General features: G+C 36.1%; 2 protein-coding genes across 2 annotated transcripts in view; one reads left to right on the forward strand and one right to left on the reverse strand.

Moving 5' to 3' along the window:
- Nucleotides 1–15,981, reverse strand: part of LOC132105779 (ARL14 effector protein-like) — a 144,359-nt gene that overhangs the window by 60,845 nt on the left and 67,533 nt on the right. The gene's annotated exons all lie outside the window — the stretch shown is intronic.
- On the forward strand, nucleotides 1,762–11,058 carry LOC132105754 (transmembrane protein 178B-like). The gene is made up of 4 exons (XM_059511132.1): nucleotides 1,762–2,555; nucleotides 8,516–8,629; nucleotides 9,633–9,770; nucleotides 9,976–11,058. The coding sequence occupies exons 1-4, from the start codon at nucleotides 2,177–2,179 to the stop codon at nucleotides 10,224–10,226; spliced, it is 882 nt and encodes a 293-aa protein (XP_059367115.1). The 5' UTR covers nucleotides 1,762–2,176; the 3' UTR covers nucleotides 10,227–11,058.

The raw sequence follows: 15,981 nt of genomic DNA on the forward strand, positions 1-15,981 counted from the left end.
TCATACTCAAATGGCTTTTATTGCCAGCCGCTCAAGGCCTGTATGTGTTCAAAGCACCCTTTCTGCAATGGTGTCGGCTATGCCAAGATGCGTGCCACAAGCACATTTTCACTGCACAGTCTGGGTCTGAAATGTCATATGGGAATCAGGGGGTGGTACTGATTTTGTGTTCACACTTGTCCTATTTCAAAGCAGTCTGTTTGGCAAGGGACCGTTGCCATAACAACTAGCCTGTGGGTTGTCTTCCTTTGTCATCTGCCCTGACTGAGCCCACTGTGTGTGGGAAACCATACTATGATATGCCGCTTTTTATATTTGAAAGCATTTATGCATTGTCCTTCAATACCACTTTTAATGGGCACCTAAAACGTGGCTGCTTGTACTAACATGATTTATTCTCCTGTATCTTGACCTGAACATCCCACGCTTCTGAAACTCTTCTCAGTGCTTCTCTCCCTCTCTGTGGGCTACATCCATGGATGGCAGGTAGCAAGTTAGTGCTGCTACAGCTCACACAAGTATATTAATAAAAGAGTTGAGTGCACCCGATCATGGGGAAATGGTGAGAAAGATATAGAGAGGAGCAGTGAAGGAAGATAATGCTGAAATGTCTGGAAATGACTGATGCATCATAGTTTTCGCTCACTGGAAGGGAAAATGTATATAACATTTTATATTTCAGTCTAAAGGAATGTTGTATTATAGTACAGTAATAAGTACTTTCTCACCTCTTATAATATGGGTTAGATTTGTCCTGTTTTAGACAAAGTCTTCCGTATATTGACAGGACTGCTGTCTTCTGGGAGTTTCCTTTGAGCAATTGTCTGTTCAGTTTAGAATACTTTTCTAAAAGTGCATTGTAGAAAATAACTGCCTGCAAAGCATTTTTTAGTTTACTCCACTTCAGTGGATGAAGTTGTGCTAAATCATGAAGCTTCACTAAAACTATACTGGTTTAAGCTGAGTGAACAACCAGTCAAACTTAAAAAAAAAAAAAAAAAAAAAAAAAAAAGTAGTTAGCACGACTTGCCTACTCCCGACTTGCCTAAGTTCAGTAAAATCTGCTTTGCAGCCAATTGCTTTAATATTTTAAGTTGACTCTACTTTTTTTCCCCATTAAAATGTATAACTTTAAATCTTACATCCAGATTCTCAGCCAATTCTTGTATGCTCCTCACATCATTTAAGAATACAAATGCATGGAGTACAAACCTGTAAATATATCACAAACAAGATTTTGTCATGATTAGAGAAAGTATTGTCATCCTGCAAACTGGCACATTTGGAATGCGAGACAGTTTTACTCCATTCAATATCAGGATTAAAAATAAAAACTCTCTACATTTACTATATTATAATGGACATGCAACATTTACAGCAGAAATGCTCTTAAGGTAGGGGTCAACAGTGGAATTAAAGATGTAAGTACAGGGTAGTTGACATGTTATATAAAGTATAGGGCAAAATATTTTGGGGGATTTTCTTAATGTAATGATTTTGGTATTATTTTTATAGTGAACAACTGATGGATATAAATGGGTAAAGAGTCACTTTTATACAGTAAAAAAAAAAAAATAGTAATATACTGCATGTTTAAAACCTTTTTTAAAAATCGACTTATATCACATTTTCTATAATGAAAAAGGCATCCATTTCGTGAAATGCTTACCAATTAATAATGAAAGATGTTTAAATGTCAAGGAGAGCAAGATAACTAATAGGATACAGTATAGTCTTGAAGAAATATTTGAACAGCCGGTTGGATCTGTGATGCTGTGCTGGAGTTTGTGATCAATAAATGACCCTCTCATGTTTATCACCTATTCCTCATGTTCCAGAGGCACCTAATTGGTCTCTTCTCAGTTCGCCGAGGCCCAAGAGGAAACAGAGAGCACTGCACTCTCACGAAGCACCACTCACTCAGTCCTGATCCTCGTATCGCATCGCCTCTCCTCTTCCCATCTCTCCCACTCTCCTCAACTCAAAAGCAGAACAGATGGTGGGAAAGCAGCACATCTGTCCGGGCGCTCTGCAACAATAGATCGCTTCGAGCTGGAGTCGAGCCTGGTCATGTCAGCTTCCGAGAGCTGCTAAGGATTCGGTTTATTTTCCCCTTTCACAAAGGCTGCCGAGGGAGGACCGCGCGTCTGTCTGGGCTCTCCAACGAGCGGAGAAGATGGCGGCCATTAAGATTTTAACCAGCGCGGGGCTTTTCTTGGCGTTTTGCGCAATGGTCTTGTTGGTTATGGCCATCTGCACCGATTACTGGTACGAGACGGATGCTCGGCGGCATCGTGAGCGCTGTAAGAACTACGCAAACAAGCGTAACGACCCCGGATACATTTACATCTCAAATCACAACTTGCCTCTCCAGATGCCTCCAAAGGGCTATGAGAGGAAAGCGACAGAGACGCGCGTGAAGCGGCACGCTCCGGCCTCGGCAACGGCCATGGAGTCTCACTGCAGCCGCCAGTTCAATTCAACGATCTCCGGTCTGTGGAGAAAGTGTCATCGCGAGGGGTTTGACCTGGAGACCGAGGATCTCATTTACAAAGGTGAGCAGTATTCTGTTTTGAGGTGAACTAGAGCCTCAGTTCAGGCCGTTTTGTTTTGAAGGGAACGGATGTGGACGTTCATCCAGGGGTAAATTTCCCACGATCATTTTTATCTGACTATTATCACTGCACTTGGCCATTGGGTTAGGTTGGTTCTCCCTGTTTACCTACATGGCATTCAATTCCACTTGGTTTCATTTCCTTTATTAAATCATGTTGTTGAGTTTAGTTGGAAAGCGATGTCAATAGTAAATGGCAAATGTGGAAGGCCTGAATCAGATCTCTGTCGCTATCCGAGGTGCTGAATTCAGTCTACCTGTGTCATGTGTAAACACGGAGATCGTTGCTTAAACCACGAAAAGGTGCACTTACACACCATTTAATTCTGCATTTCTGTATAAATGCATAAATGGATCAGTGACAAATATGTCTGGGATGATTAAAAATAATTACGAAAAGAGACATGGAAACCTGAATGTTGATTAAAATCAAAATTTTTAACATTTGTATATTTTTTTAAATTATGCCAAACTACATAACCTCCTTTTCTTTCTTCAAGACTTTAATTCCTTTTTTTTATTTTTATTTTTTTACTTTTTACATCATCTAGATGTTTTTGACTTTAAGCGGCACACAAAAAATATATAAACGAAAACTGAAGTAATTTTTTGTATGATTTGCATTTTAATGTATTGAACGACGGTACTGAACAAAAAGAAGGTTTGCAGACCTTTATTTGTTCTCTCTTTTAAAATGTTTTCTATTATTAAATAGCCAGTTGAATAAAGACATTTCTCATTTACACAACCAAAGAAGCACCAAATGTTTTATGTAATGTATGCATTCTAAATCTCATGTAATTGAAATGCTCAGGGCTGACGGAAACAAAACAAAATGAGTCTTTACAGGAGGGAGGACAGTGTCACTGTAGATGTCATGATTGATGAAGTAGTGATGGTGTGTTTGGCTGTAAACCAGCACCCAGGAATACAGAGATTTAAGGTCCAGTTTACCAACCCTTCATAATCAACACAGTAATCTCTGTGTTCACATAAAGCAGCCAGAACATTGTTCTTCATTGTCAGTAATACTCTTCGTAAACAAACATATTTGGTCCTAAATGTAAAAACAGTACAAAATAGATGTTTACTTGTCTTAATGGTAAAAAAATAAATAAAAATTAAATAACCAAGCACTGTAAATCCACCAAACTAAAGTAGAAATGATCCTTACGAAACTGGAACTGTTCAGACTTAATCCAGTGATTACAGTACACAATATGTCTTCTCATCTAAATTAAAAATGTTTTAAATAGTTGAATAAGACTACTTGTCACGTCAAGTATCTTTAAGGAGTAATTTTCAGTAGCAATTCATAATAGAAACATTAACATCAATAAAATGTGCTGTGCAAATTTTCAAAAAAAAATTTCTGGTCTGCATGGTATTCTCTTTTTCCATCTGTTGTAAAGGCCCGTTCACACCAAGCACGATAACTATAAAGATATAGTTCTAAAAATCGTTCTCAATATTAAAGAATAGCAGAGTCCACACTACAACTATAACGATAAAGGCATAGAGAAACGATATCGTTGGAATCATTTTCAGAATTATTTTTTTCCAGCTGATGAACCATACAAACATTGACATCCAATCAGAATCCATCCTGCTATAACGGGCTCGATGATTTAAAGCGGCAGACGCACGTGCGCTCAGAATAAACAGACGATATCGTTCGCTGGTGTGGACGCTAATAACGTTATCTTTATACAACCCGAATTCCGGAAAAGTTGGGACGTTTTTTACATTTTAATAAAATGAAAACTAAAAGACTTTCAAATCACATGAGCCAATATTTTATTCACAATAGAACATAGATAACATAGCAAATGTTTAAACTGAGAAAGTTTACAATTTTATGCACAAAATGAGCTCATTTCAATTTTGATTTCTGCTACAGGTCTCAAAATAGTTGGGACGGGGCATGTTTACCATGGTGAAGCATCTTCTTTTCTTTTCAAAACAGTTTGAAGACGTCTGGGCATTGAGGCTATGAGTTGCTGGAGTTTTGCTGTTGGAATTTGGTCCCATTCTTGCCTTATATAGATTTCCAGCTGCTGAAGAGTTCGTGGTCGTCTTTGACGTATTTTTCGTTTAATGATGCGCCAAATGTTCTCTATAGGTGAAAGATCTGGACTGCAGGCAGGCCAGGTTAGCACCCGGACTCTTCTACGACGAAGCCATGCTGTTGTTATAGCTGCAGTATGTGGTTTTGCATTGTCCTGCTGAAATAAACAAGGCCTTCCCTGAAATAGACGTTGTTTGGAGGGAAGCATATGTTGCTCTAAAACCTTTATATACCTTTCAGCATTCACAGAGCCTTCCAAAACATGCAAGCTGCCCATACCGTATGCACTTATGCACCCCCATACCATCAGAGATGCTGGCTTTTGAACTGAACGCTGATAACATGCTGGAAGGTCTCCCTCCTCTTTAGCCCGGAGGACACGGCGTCCGTGATTTCCAACAAGAATGTCAAATTTGGACTCGTCTGACCATAAAACACTATTCCACTTTGAAATAGTCCATTTTAAATGAGCCTTGGCCCACAGGACACGATGGCGCTTCTGGACCATGTTCACATATGGCTTCCTTTTTGCATGATAGAGCTTTAGTTGGCATCTGCTGATGGCACGGCGGATTGTGTTTACCGACAGTGGTTTCTGAAAGTATTCCTGGGCCCATTTAGTAATGTCATTGACACAATCATGCCGATGAGTGATGCAGTGTCGTCTGAGAGCCCGAAGACCACGGGCATCCAATAAAGGTCTCCGGCCTTGTCCCTTACGCACAGAGACTTCTCCAGTTTCTCTGAATCTTTTGATGATGTTATGCACTGTAGATGATGAGATTTGCAAAGCCTTTGCAATTTGACGTTGAGGAACATTGTTTTTAAAGTTTTCCACAATTTTTTTACGCAGTCTTTCACAGATTGGAGAGCCTCTGCCCATCTTTACTTCTGAGAGACTCTGAAAATGAAATTCCTTTAGTTTTCATTTTATTAAAATTTAAAAAACGTCCCAACTTTTCCGGAATTCGGGTTGTAGTTATATTTATAGTTATCGTTCTTGGTGTGAACGGGGCTTAACTCTTGTTCACCAATTAATTTGAAGTCTCTTTGTAGTTTCCATCAGATATCACAGATTTTCTTTTGTGTTTTCCATTGTTTACACAAATGATATATGCACTTTCTTCAGCAGAAGATGAACAGTTGATTGTGCAAAATGTCTTTGTGACAGCTTCATGGTATTTGCCGTGTCTGTATGTGATAATGACATAGAACGAGCTGTCACAAATATATTGCACACATAGATATGAGAAACATGACACAAGTTCTCAGCTCATGCACAAGGTCTGTACAAATCATTTCACCGCAGATCTATAAAGCAACAAACACAATGCATTTTGTGCCTTTGTCTTTCTAGAAAATACCTGAATGATTTAAACAGTCCAGTTTCTGTAAAGACAATTATTAAATGGTGGTACATCCTTTTCTTTATCCTTGACCTCTCTTCTCCTCTCTTGTTTTGTCTGATCCACAATCTCAGCAGAATTCAGTGCTTTATATTTTGTGGTGAATAAATCATGTTTAAACTAGGCGTTTTGATGTAGCAGGATGTGGTCCTGCTCCATTTGGCTATGAGAACCAATTTGTTGTGTGTTTTAGTCATTCAGTTGACTTATTCTGCTGAAAGCCAGTTTCTGCATCATCAAATCTCTCAAAAGAATATCATTGCTCTTAGTGAAGTGTAAACAGGTGATTAATATCATCCTAGATTAGCCCCCAGCAGAAGATTCCTAATATTCTTCTGGTTTAACATATACAGTGTTCACTGTACAAGTTAGAGTCTGGAGATCTATCAAGACCACATTCATGTGGATCTTGTTACTCAGTGCCCTGGTCTGGATCCTGGTCTCAGCTTATGGTCTGAGACAAAACCACTTGGCCTCAGTCTATCTTCAGCACACTAAAGGTTGTATTCATGCCAGACACTACAATGTGGAATCCTTTTGACTTAATTGTTTAAGTTGATTTTTATGATTATGATGCCATCACTTGTTTTTTTTTTTTTTTTTTTTTTTTTTTTTTTTTAGTTCTGTATAATTTAAGGAGTGGTTTGAAGAATTAATCATTAAAAATGATCAGTTAAAAAACACTAGTCTCAATTTGCCCCAACTGGCCATGCTAACAATTATGTCTGGCATTAAGAGAAATATAGCACATTATAATACTCATTTAATTCTGAGAAATGCTTTGGGAAATGTGTTTGTTTTGTTTCATTCGACATTTTCTAATAATGTTCACTGTTTGAGTGGACTGAATGGAAATATGTCCAATTAATATGTTTCTCTATGCTCCAAAGCTTACTTAACTTCCTTAAGTTCAGACAACAAATTCTGTTTTACATTGTGAGTGACAATGTATAGGACATTTTAAAGTATTCCAAATGTTTCAAGAGTTTATTGTTGGGGATCTATGGAAGCCCATTTCTGCTAAGAAATAAAGATAATTGTGAATTTTATGTTATAATTCAGACTTTTTTTCTTGCAGTTCTGAGAGAGAGAAAAAGTTACCCTTATTATTATTATTATTGTGGGAAGTCGTGGCCTAGTGGTTAGAGAGTTTGACTCCTAACCCTAGGGTTGTGGGTTTGAGTCCCAGGCCGGCAATACCATGACTTAGGTGCCCTTGAGCAAGGTACTGGCCCCAACTGCACCTGGGCTCCGGGTGAGTGTGCGCTTTGGATGGGTTAAATGTAGAGCACGAATTCTGAGTATGGGGTCACTTTCATTATTATTATTTTATTATTCCATAGCAGAAAAGGGGTTTCCATAGGAATCTAAAAGAAAGTTTCGCTGTAACCAAAAAGGTAATCACAACTATATACTGCAACATGGCTAAAACATCAAGAGATGTAATGGCATACAAAAAAATACTTCATGTCTTTCATCACCATCACCTAGACTAACAACTGGAAGAGTGTCAAACCATACCACGCATGTTGCAGACCAAATCATCAGCTGCATGAAAGCTAAAAATAATGTTGATGTGGGGAAAAAGAAGTACCTCGAAAAACCCTGCATAGCCTGTGGTGACTGCAATGTGGTTGTTATGAAAGTCATAGCAACATGCTATCTGATTTAAATTTGAGGTTTCTCTGATGAAGATTTGAATTTCTATCCGATTAAGCCTGTTTTATGTCCAGAAGGAGGAAACCTTATGAAAGAAAATGACTGTAGACTGTTTCCGGCTTCATGAAGTGCAAGTTAATTATTCTGAGGTTTATACATGCCTGTTCAGGATTCATAAGGTTCTCAAGAGTGAGGAAGGCAATCGGTAATACACACACACACACCACACACAACACACTCACACTTATGTCATATGTCAATGATGCAAAATCTTACAGTGCCAACCAGATACTTGTCTTTAATTTAAGTATGTAATGTTATACTGTTTAGGGATTACTATCTTAACTTTCTACTGCTTGCATGTTAGTTTTTATCTACTTATGACATGGCATGTTTGCCATTTTTTAGTAACATTTTACTTATTTTTGGGTAAACAAACATAACTCGTCCCTGAATCGTATGCTCTATTTCAGTGACAATAGTGATTGTTTCTGCAGTTCAAGTATTCTTTAATACTGAGGGATATATAAACAGTATTAAATGTTTAAATGAAGAATGCTTATTTTTTAAACCCTGGTTCTCTCATTTTACATGAGATTAAAATCAACATGGAGTATAAGCTAGGACATTTGTGATCCTGTGCATTTAATCATGTGTGCCTAATTGCTCTCCAGGAAATCGTTTAAATAAATTAAATACAAGCATGGGCTCAACAGACTTGCTGTTCCTCTTCTGTACAATGTTTGATTCATTGTTTTGTTCAAATAGGGTTGATTCAGAGATGCACCCCTGTGAAGTATCATTACACCTCTTCAATCCTGCCTCGAAATCTTCCTGTTAACATCACCAAGACCATCCGGCAAGATGAGTGGCATGCCCTGCGTGAGTCACTTTACATGTGTCAGATTTAAGAAATGTATGCCTTGGGTTTGAGCAATTCATTATTGCATAGACAATTGTGTCTGTGATGTGCTTGTTCTGATTTAATATTTATGAAACTAAGTTTTTACTTAGAAAAGATTAATTTATCCTTTCCTAGTTGTAGGAATATTTTGGTAAACCATGACTCCCTACACAAGATAAAGGTTTGAAGGATGGATCGATGATACTTTTGTAACCCTCCTTATACTAGACATCTTACATACACACACCTTCAGCCACTGCCTTATAGAGCTTCTGTACTTTTAAAAAGATTCATTAATTCACCAAAAAGGTCAAGCATTTTATACTCTTGCCTGGCAGCCTGAATATTCCCTTCCTCTTGTTTTGATCTGATAATTTACTTCTATCTTCTTCTTTTTTTTTAAATAAATTATTACTTTTATATAAAGGATGCATTAAATGATTCAATGTTTAAAGTGACACTAAAACCATTTATAAAGTTACGGAAGATTTCCTTTTTTTTTTGATAAGTGTTATTATTTCAAACTTCCTGTTCATCCAGAATCCTTAAAAATGTCTCACGTTTTCCACACATTTTCCATTTAATCAGCACAAATGTTTTCAACTGTTAACAAGAAATTTTATTTTTGAATGGTAGTGTGAATAGACAAAATTCTTTTCAATATAAGGTAAAATTATATGTACAGAAGTGATATGCACAACAACAACAACAACAACAAAAAACACACATTTTTGAAAATGATGTGCTTTGAAATGTGCTTTTTATAATAATATTACAGTTGTAATAAGTTGCTTTGTTGGCAAGATTTTTGCTGTGTTTGTTTCATTACTTCATTTGTAGTATGTGAGATAATAATAAAAAAAGACCTTGATGAATGAGGATGCAAAAGTAAATATTTAACATACAACAGAAGTCATCACTTGATGCTCTCAAGCCCTGAATGTAACAAAAGAGGCTTAATGTTGGTGTTTTGTACTGCAGACCTCCGGAGGATGACAGCAGGTTTTGTGGGCATGGCTGTCTCTATCATCCTTTTTGGCTGGGGCATCGGAGTTCTTGGATGCTGTCAGCAACATGATCTCATGCAGTATGTGGCTGGACTACTCTTCCTCATGGGCGGTAAGAGATAGAGTGTGCGTTTGTGCGCGTGTGAGAGAATAGAACTCGACTGCTCAATTCTGTCGCCATCTAGTGGCTGTTTTTTTCATACAAGAATGTTCTTTGAAAATAGATCAAAAGCTTTGCATCCAATATTTGTGATCTAAATGAAAGGGTGTTTCATAAATTTTTGATGATACATCTTAAGTATTTTCCCCTCTGACAGGAACCTGCTGTATTATCTCCCTTTGTACGTGTGTGGCGGGCATTAACTTTGAGTTGTCGCGTTATCCACGTTACCTGTACGGACTTCCAGAGGACATCAGTCATGGGTATGGCTGGTCCATGTTCTGTGCCTGGGGTGGACTTGGTCTCACCCTGCTGGCTGGTTTCTTATGCACGCTGGCCCCTTCTTTAAGCAGCCCCTTGGCCCGCACCACAGTCCACAAGTCCAGGCACGAAAATGGAACTGTGTGATCAGAGACTTCTTGAGCAGCATTGCAGCAACGTTTTCACAACATGTATTCAGCGTTTACGTGAGGACAGAGCATCTGGCCTCTTCCTCATCATGCAGTATCCTGACTGGATCATTCCTCTTTCCATGTTCATATGACTCTTGTTGATCACTGTTTTCAACACGACTCGTGTACAACGTCTATTTGTTTGAAAGGTTAAAGTCTGTAAATGACCTGAACACGGAGACACAAGCACAGACCACCAAGCATCTTCCACCTTCTCACATGTCTCACTCTGATCCTTTGTTGCACAAAAAAACCCAGAGGAGGCTCTCTTCTCTCCAAGATGATTAATAATGAAATGGTGCTCTCTTTTTCAAAATCACACAACTGCACAGGAATCTTTTCAAAGACATCAAGAGGACAAATAAATTCACGTTTTTTCTTACAGCTGACTGACGATGTGGAGGATTTTGAGCCCAGAGTGAAGAGAGGAGCAACGAAAAGGAGAGATAAAAGTATTTTGTTTGATCAAGCTTTGAGAAGCACATTTCCCATGGCCTCAGAGAGTCTGTATGCGTAAAAATGGTTTTGTCTAGATTCCAGGTCTACAATTTTATGAAATTATGCTTGGGATACAAATGGAGGCTTTTCAGTCTGTTATGATTGTAACGATTGGTGACGTGGCTTGGTCGGTGGTAGCTGGTTTGAGGAATCTGACCAAATTTATTACTAAACGGCATGTGGATAACCAGCTTAATGAAAATGTTTGTTGGGAAAGCTCATGAAGACTTATTACTGTTATGAGTATATATGAGAGTTATATGAGAGCTCAGCACCACAACTGAATGTTGCTGAATGTGTGGCTGCACATGCAAGTTGAAGATTTTGAAGAAAACTCAATGTTGTTTTGCCACAAAAAGTGATGTGAGGTCTAAATACAGAACGCATAATGTACATAATTTAAATCAAGACGATGGATTGCAGGTAGAGTGTTGAATATGGTACAATACATGACACGCAGCAAGTTATAATGTTTACATTATGTAATGTTTGTTTTTAGATAACTCCAACCAAACAATATTTAAAAAACCCCAAATAGCCTGGAGGCTTTAATCTAGTAATAATGGGTTTTTTTTAAAGGGAGATTTTCCACATTATTATGAATAATTCATATTGATTTATCTTTCACCAATGGGTATTATTAATTGAGAATGCTATTGTGAAAAGCAGTTAACATAAATCCTTTACCAATGCCTCACATGTATTTGCCAAATGTACATTCATGGTCTCATAGACCTCCACAGATTCAGATCAATTCTTGAGCACAATATACTAGTGTTGATATTCACAGTGGGGATGGGGAAATGCAGTAGTTAATGTAAGACTTTAAGGATGGAAAATACTATGGATTCTGAGTGCATATTTTGTTTGTAAAATGTCATTTGAAGGAAGCTGGGGTGTCCAGTCATTTTAGGGTAAAGCTTTCAGCTGATTGGCACAAACATATGTCTCAAACGTAAAATGAACAAAGCCAAAAGAATAAACCCCTTTAGGTAGATAGGAAAGTGATGTATTGAGTGTGAACTTTCTGATGAACTGCAGAACAGGTACTGACTGAAAATATAGTGGCAAAGAAGTAATAAACGTAATTTAGAAAAAGATGTGAATGTGAATGTTTTGAATGGGATATAAAAAAAAAGAGCACAAGAACAATGTGTAAAAAGCTTTTTGAATAAAGCAGCTTCAGGTGTTTTGCCACTTTTGGGGAGATATGAGAGACATTTGTACAAAAGCTGCCATTTTCTTTGGCACAAGTAGCACCACCTTTTTTATTTATTTTTGGGTATGAACAGTTTTTACTAGTTCATGTCATAGTTACAGCTGGAGAAAACATGTATCATTGTCTCGCATGCCGTCATATTGATTAATTTCAGTGTATTTAGATTGTAAATTTTTTTTAAATGACTTTTATTTTATGAAATAAAATGTTGGTAGCATTTCAACATGAGGTACTTTTCATTTATATTTCATTCAGCGTTTTGTTTTATTTTTATTGAAGGTGCTGTAGGCCTACGTAGGATTGAAACCGACTGGTTGAATTAGGTATTGCAGTCTAAATTAAAATCACGCACACATAGATTGCCAGATTGACGACACCAACAGGAACAAGCGCACTTGACGATTAATTAAATGAAATATGCCGTTTTCTCCAGCAACTGGCAACCAATGCCGCAATACCATAGTTGCCAAGTCCGCTTATAATACGCGACTTTGGGCTTTTTTTTTTCTTTCTTTTTTTTTCTAAGTTGTGTTAAAACAGCACGGGTTGCAGGTTGTGTTTTTTGGAGCTTATTAAAAAAAATATGGTTGCTTGTTAGGAAAATCTGACAAGCAACTTCGTTTTCTTTACATCTATGGTGGTAGCCGTTTTCTCAATCTCAAATACATTGATTGACAGTGTCTGCTCACAGATATAGCCAATCAGTGCAATCATATAAGTGCTGTGGCGTAACTTTCGTCAAAACATTCCGCTGAATCCGCCCCCTTATCCCCCTCATTGGAGAAGATGACCTTCTTTTGTAAGGTAAATTAGTAATTTTTACAATGTTTTTGTAATATATTAATTATCACAGGCTTTAATTAAAAACCAGTCCTAGTCCTATACTATACTAACAGAAGATACATTAGGTAAAATTTTATTTTATTAAGCTAAATATATGTTACAGCTCCCCTTGATGCTCTTGTCTTTCCCTTCTTGTCTTTTTGTCCTTTTCCTTCTCTCCAATCCTAATCAGCCTCACATGTGATCGGAGATGAGGAAAGTGCGCGCCCTCCGCTTTGTTGCAGTTCGCTGATATATATATATATATATATATATATATATATATATATATATATGTGTGTGTGTGTATATATATATATATATATATATATATATGTGTGTGTGTGTGTGTATATATATATATATATATATATATATATATATATGTGTGTGTATATATATATATATATATATATATATATATATATATATATATATATATATATATATATATATACTTTTTTTCCTAATCAGTTTATCCATTTCTAATAAAGGAGTGGTTTCAGTTTAATATGTTGCATTTATTGGTAATAAATGATAATGCGGAAAATAAATAATCTAATAATATTGGGCTTGTTTTTGAAGCTCCAGTTGCTTATTTGTCTCGTGAGAGTTGGCAACTGTGCACAATATTGGCAGTGGGCGGGTTTCACAAACCAAACAACGACTGATATTCCGGCTCTGAACGCACATTTTCAAAGGAGAATAACTGTAGCACTGTTTTTCAGATAAACAGGTATGTTAACTTAGCATGTTTCTTAAATATCTGCAAAGATATTACAGTATTTTTAAGCTTTAGTAGAGTCAAAAACTTGCATACAGTAAATAGTTTTGAATGTGATAGCCCAACTGGGCTTCAGTTTGACTTAATTGCTAACATTCTCTGTGTAAAAAAACAAAACAAAACAATAATAATAAATATACAGTGTTGGGGGTAATGCATTACAAGTAACACGAGTTATGTAATCAGATTACTTTTTTCAAGTAACTAGTAAAGTAACACATTAGTTGCTTTTTCAAAAAAGTAACGCCAGTTCCTTTGTTTTCCCATTTATTGACTGACAAGTCTCCTTTCCCAATATTGGGAGAAATTGGAAGTACAGAGGCTTTGTGTGCGCTGTGTGAACATAATGTAGTTCTAGACTAAATGTAAATGTGCATTTATTCATCCCACTTGTAAAAATAAAAACAGATTTAGGATTCATCAAAATAAATTAAAACAGTGAAATGCAAACTCAGAATATGACCCAAACCTGCAATAATTAAATATGTTTAACACGTATTTAATCCCATTTTATTAACTCATGTCTTTGCTGCTGACCTTTGATGATCCAGTTCTACCATACTAATAAGCAAAAATGACTATTGTGCTTTTTTTTTTTATTGCTGAAGAGTGTTGAACCTTCTTCTCCTGTGTTCTTCTGTACAGACGTGAATTTATTTTTCACTTTTATTACACTTTTTGGTGTGCAATATATATATATATATATATATATATATATATATATATATATATATATATATATATATATATATATATATATATAATATATATATATAATGGAAGCATATGAGGCAGGTGGGTCCTGTTTAATACACTTTCTATACTGCATAGCTACCACCACGTGTAGTACGAAATACAGTTAATAATTTGATATAGGGCACCACCTGCAGGATCTTTGTGGAACATGTTCACTTTATTCCCTCATTCAGAAAACATTACAGAAATGTCTTTGTAAAGTCAAACAGTGAGCATACAACACCCATAAATCAGAATTAAACATTACAGTAAAATAAAAAATAAAGTAAATCAATATTGGGTTCCCAGTCATTGATTCAACAGAGATCATGCCCTTTATGCTTCTAAAATTTAAAGAAAGAAAAAAAAACTTGTAATATCTGCAAACAAAACCCAGGAGATATGATATATACCCTATATAAAACATAAGGGTCAATAATCTTTTGTGTTAGGCCAGATTATACATCAAATGGTGACCTAACCCAGCACATTAGTAAACAGAATGATTTTAAAAATAAACTTAAACATTGAAATGTATTAATATAATCATGTACTGTTGTCATTTTTTTCAAAAGTATTTTCGTCCTTTTTATAAGTTAATAAACAGGGGTGCACAAAAGTTTTTTTTCAGCCTGGTTGTCATATGAGAAGCTGGAGATTTGGATGGTCCTCACACAGTGGTACATGGTGTGACCCATCAAATATTACTATACAAAATAAATGAATAAATGTGATAATATTATTGCACTTTATTTCGTTTTTTTTTTTTTTTTTTAAATGATAAACTAAATAATAAAATGTGAATACTATTTTATTGTAAAATAAAAAGGTTGTATTAAATACAAATACAATTATTTTATAGTAAACTTAAAAATAAAATGCTAATATTTTTATTATTATTTATTTAATGTCATTTCAAACTTAAAACCAGTAAGCTGTTATTCTGACGATTTCGAAGGGGGACTCGATTTCTCATGACACCGGCAACCCGCCAGAATAAGAGCTTGCTTCATATTATAGGAAGGTTACATTCTATGACCTATCCTGCAGTCATCATGGTGAGATTAGGTTCCTTCAATCTAATAAAACAAGAATTGGAAAAGAATCAACAACAACAGTTAATCGATTCCCATCAACTCCAGGATCAGGAATTGAAATTGGAATAGATTCCAAAAATTGTGGAATCAAACAGCCCTAGTAATAAAGCTGTTTAGAAGGCAGGGCAGCTTTGTTTACAGAGGTTACCGTGGAAACAGCTCTGGTCTGCTGTTCATAAGCGCCCTCTGCGGTCAAACTGTGGATGTACAAATTCATTCAGTCTGCCATATTTTTGTTCAGACCAATGCAAATTAGACAGAACCGGTAGATGGAAAATAGCCTACCTTGTTATCAGAAGTGTTGAGATTTATAGAATGCACATTAGCTTATGTAGAACTGTTTATGGAAGAGATACAATTTAATTTATCATTCTAACTCATCCCTTTATATATAAAAAAAAGTTCAAAACTTTATTTGAACATGTAATACATGTCAGTAGATAATGTTATGAATATTACATTTTTTGTTAGTTTAAAATCTGGCCATGATTTTTTAAATATTTTTAATTTCACGGTAAAGGCAAATAAAAAGTGCATTTGTGCTGCTAATTTTATT

This window comes from Carassius carassius, chromosome 2, assembly GCF_963082965.1.
Source record: "Carassius carassius chromosome 2, fCarCar2.1, whole genome shotgun sequence".
In the NCBI taxonomy this organism is placed as follows: Eukaryota; Metazoa; Chordata; class Actinopteri; order Cypriniformes; family Cyprinidae; genus Carassius; species Carassius carassius.

Coding starts and splice junctions, on each gene's coding strand:
- LOC132105754 (XM_059511132.1), top strand. CDS start 2,177: ATGGCGGCCATTAAGATTTTAACCAGCGCGGGGCTTTTCTTGGCGTTT. Junction 8,630..9,632: donor AGATGAGTGGCATGCCCTGC/GTGAGTCACTTT, acceptor TTTGTACTGCAG/ACCTCCGGAGGATGACAGCA. Junction 9,771..9,975: donor ACTACTCTTCCTCATGGGCG/GTAAGAGATAGA, acceptor CCCCTCTGACAG/GAACCTGCTGTATTATCTCC.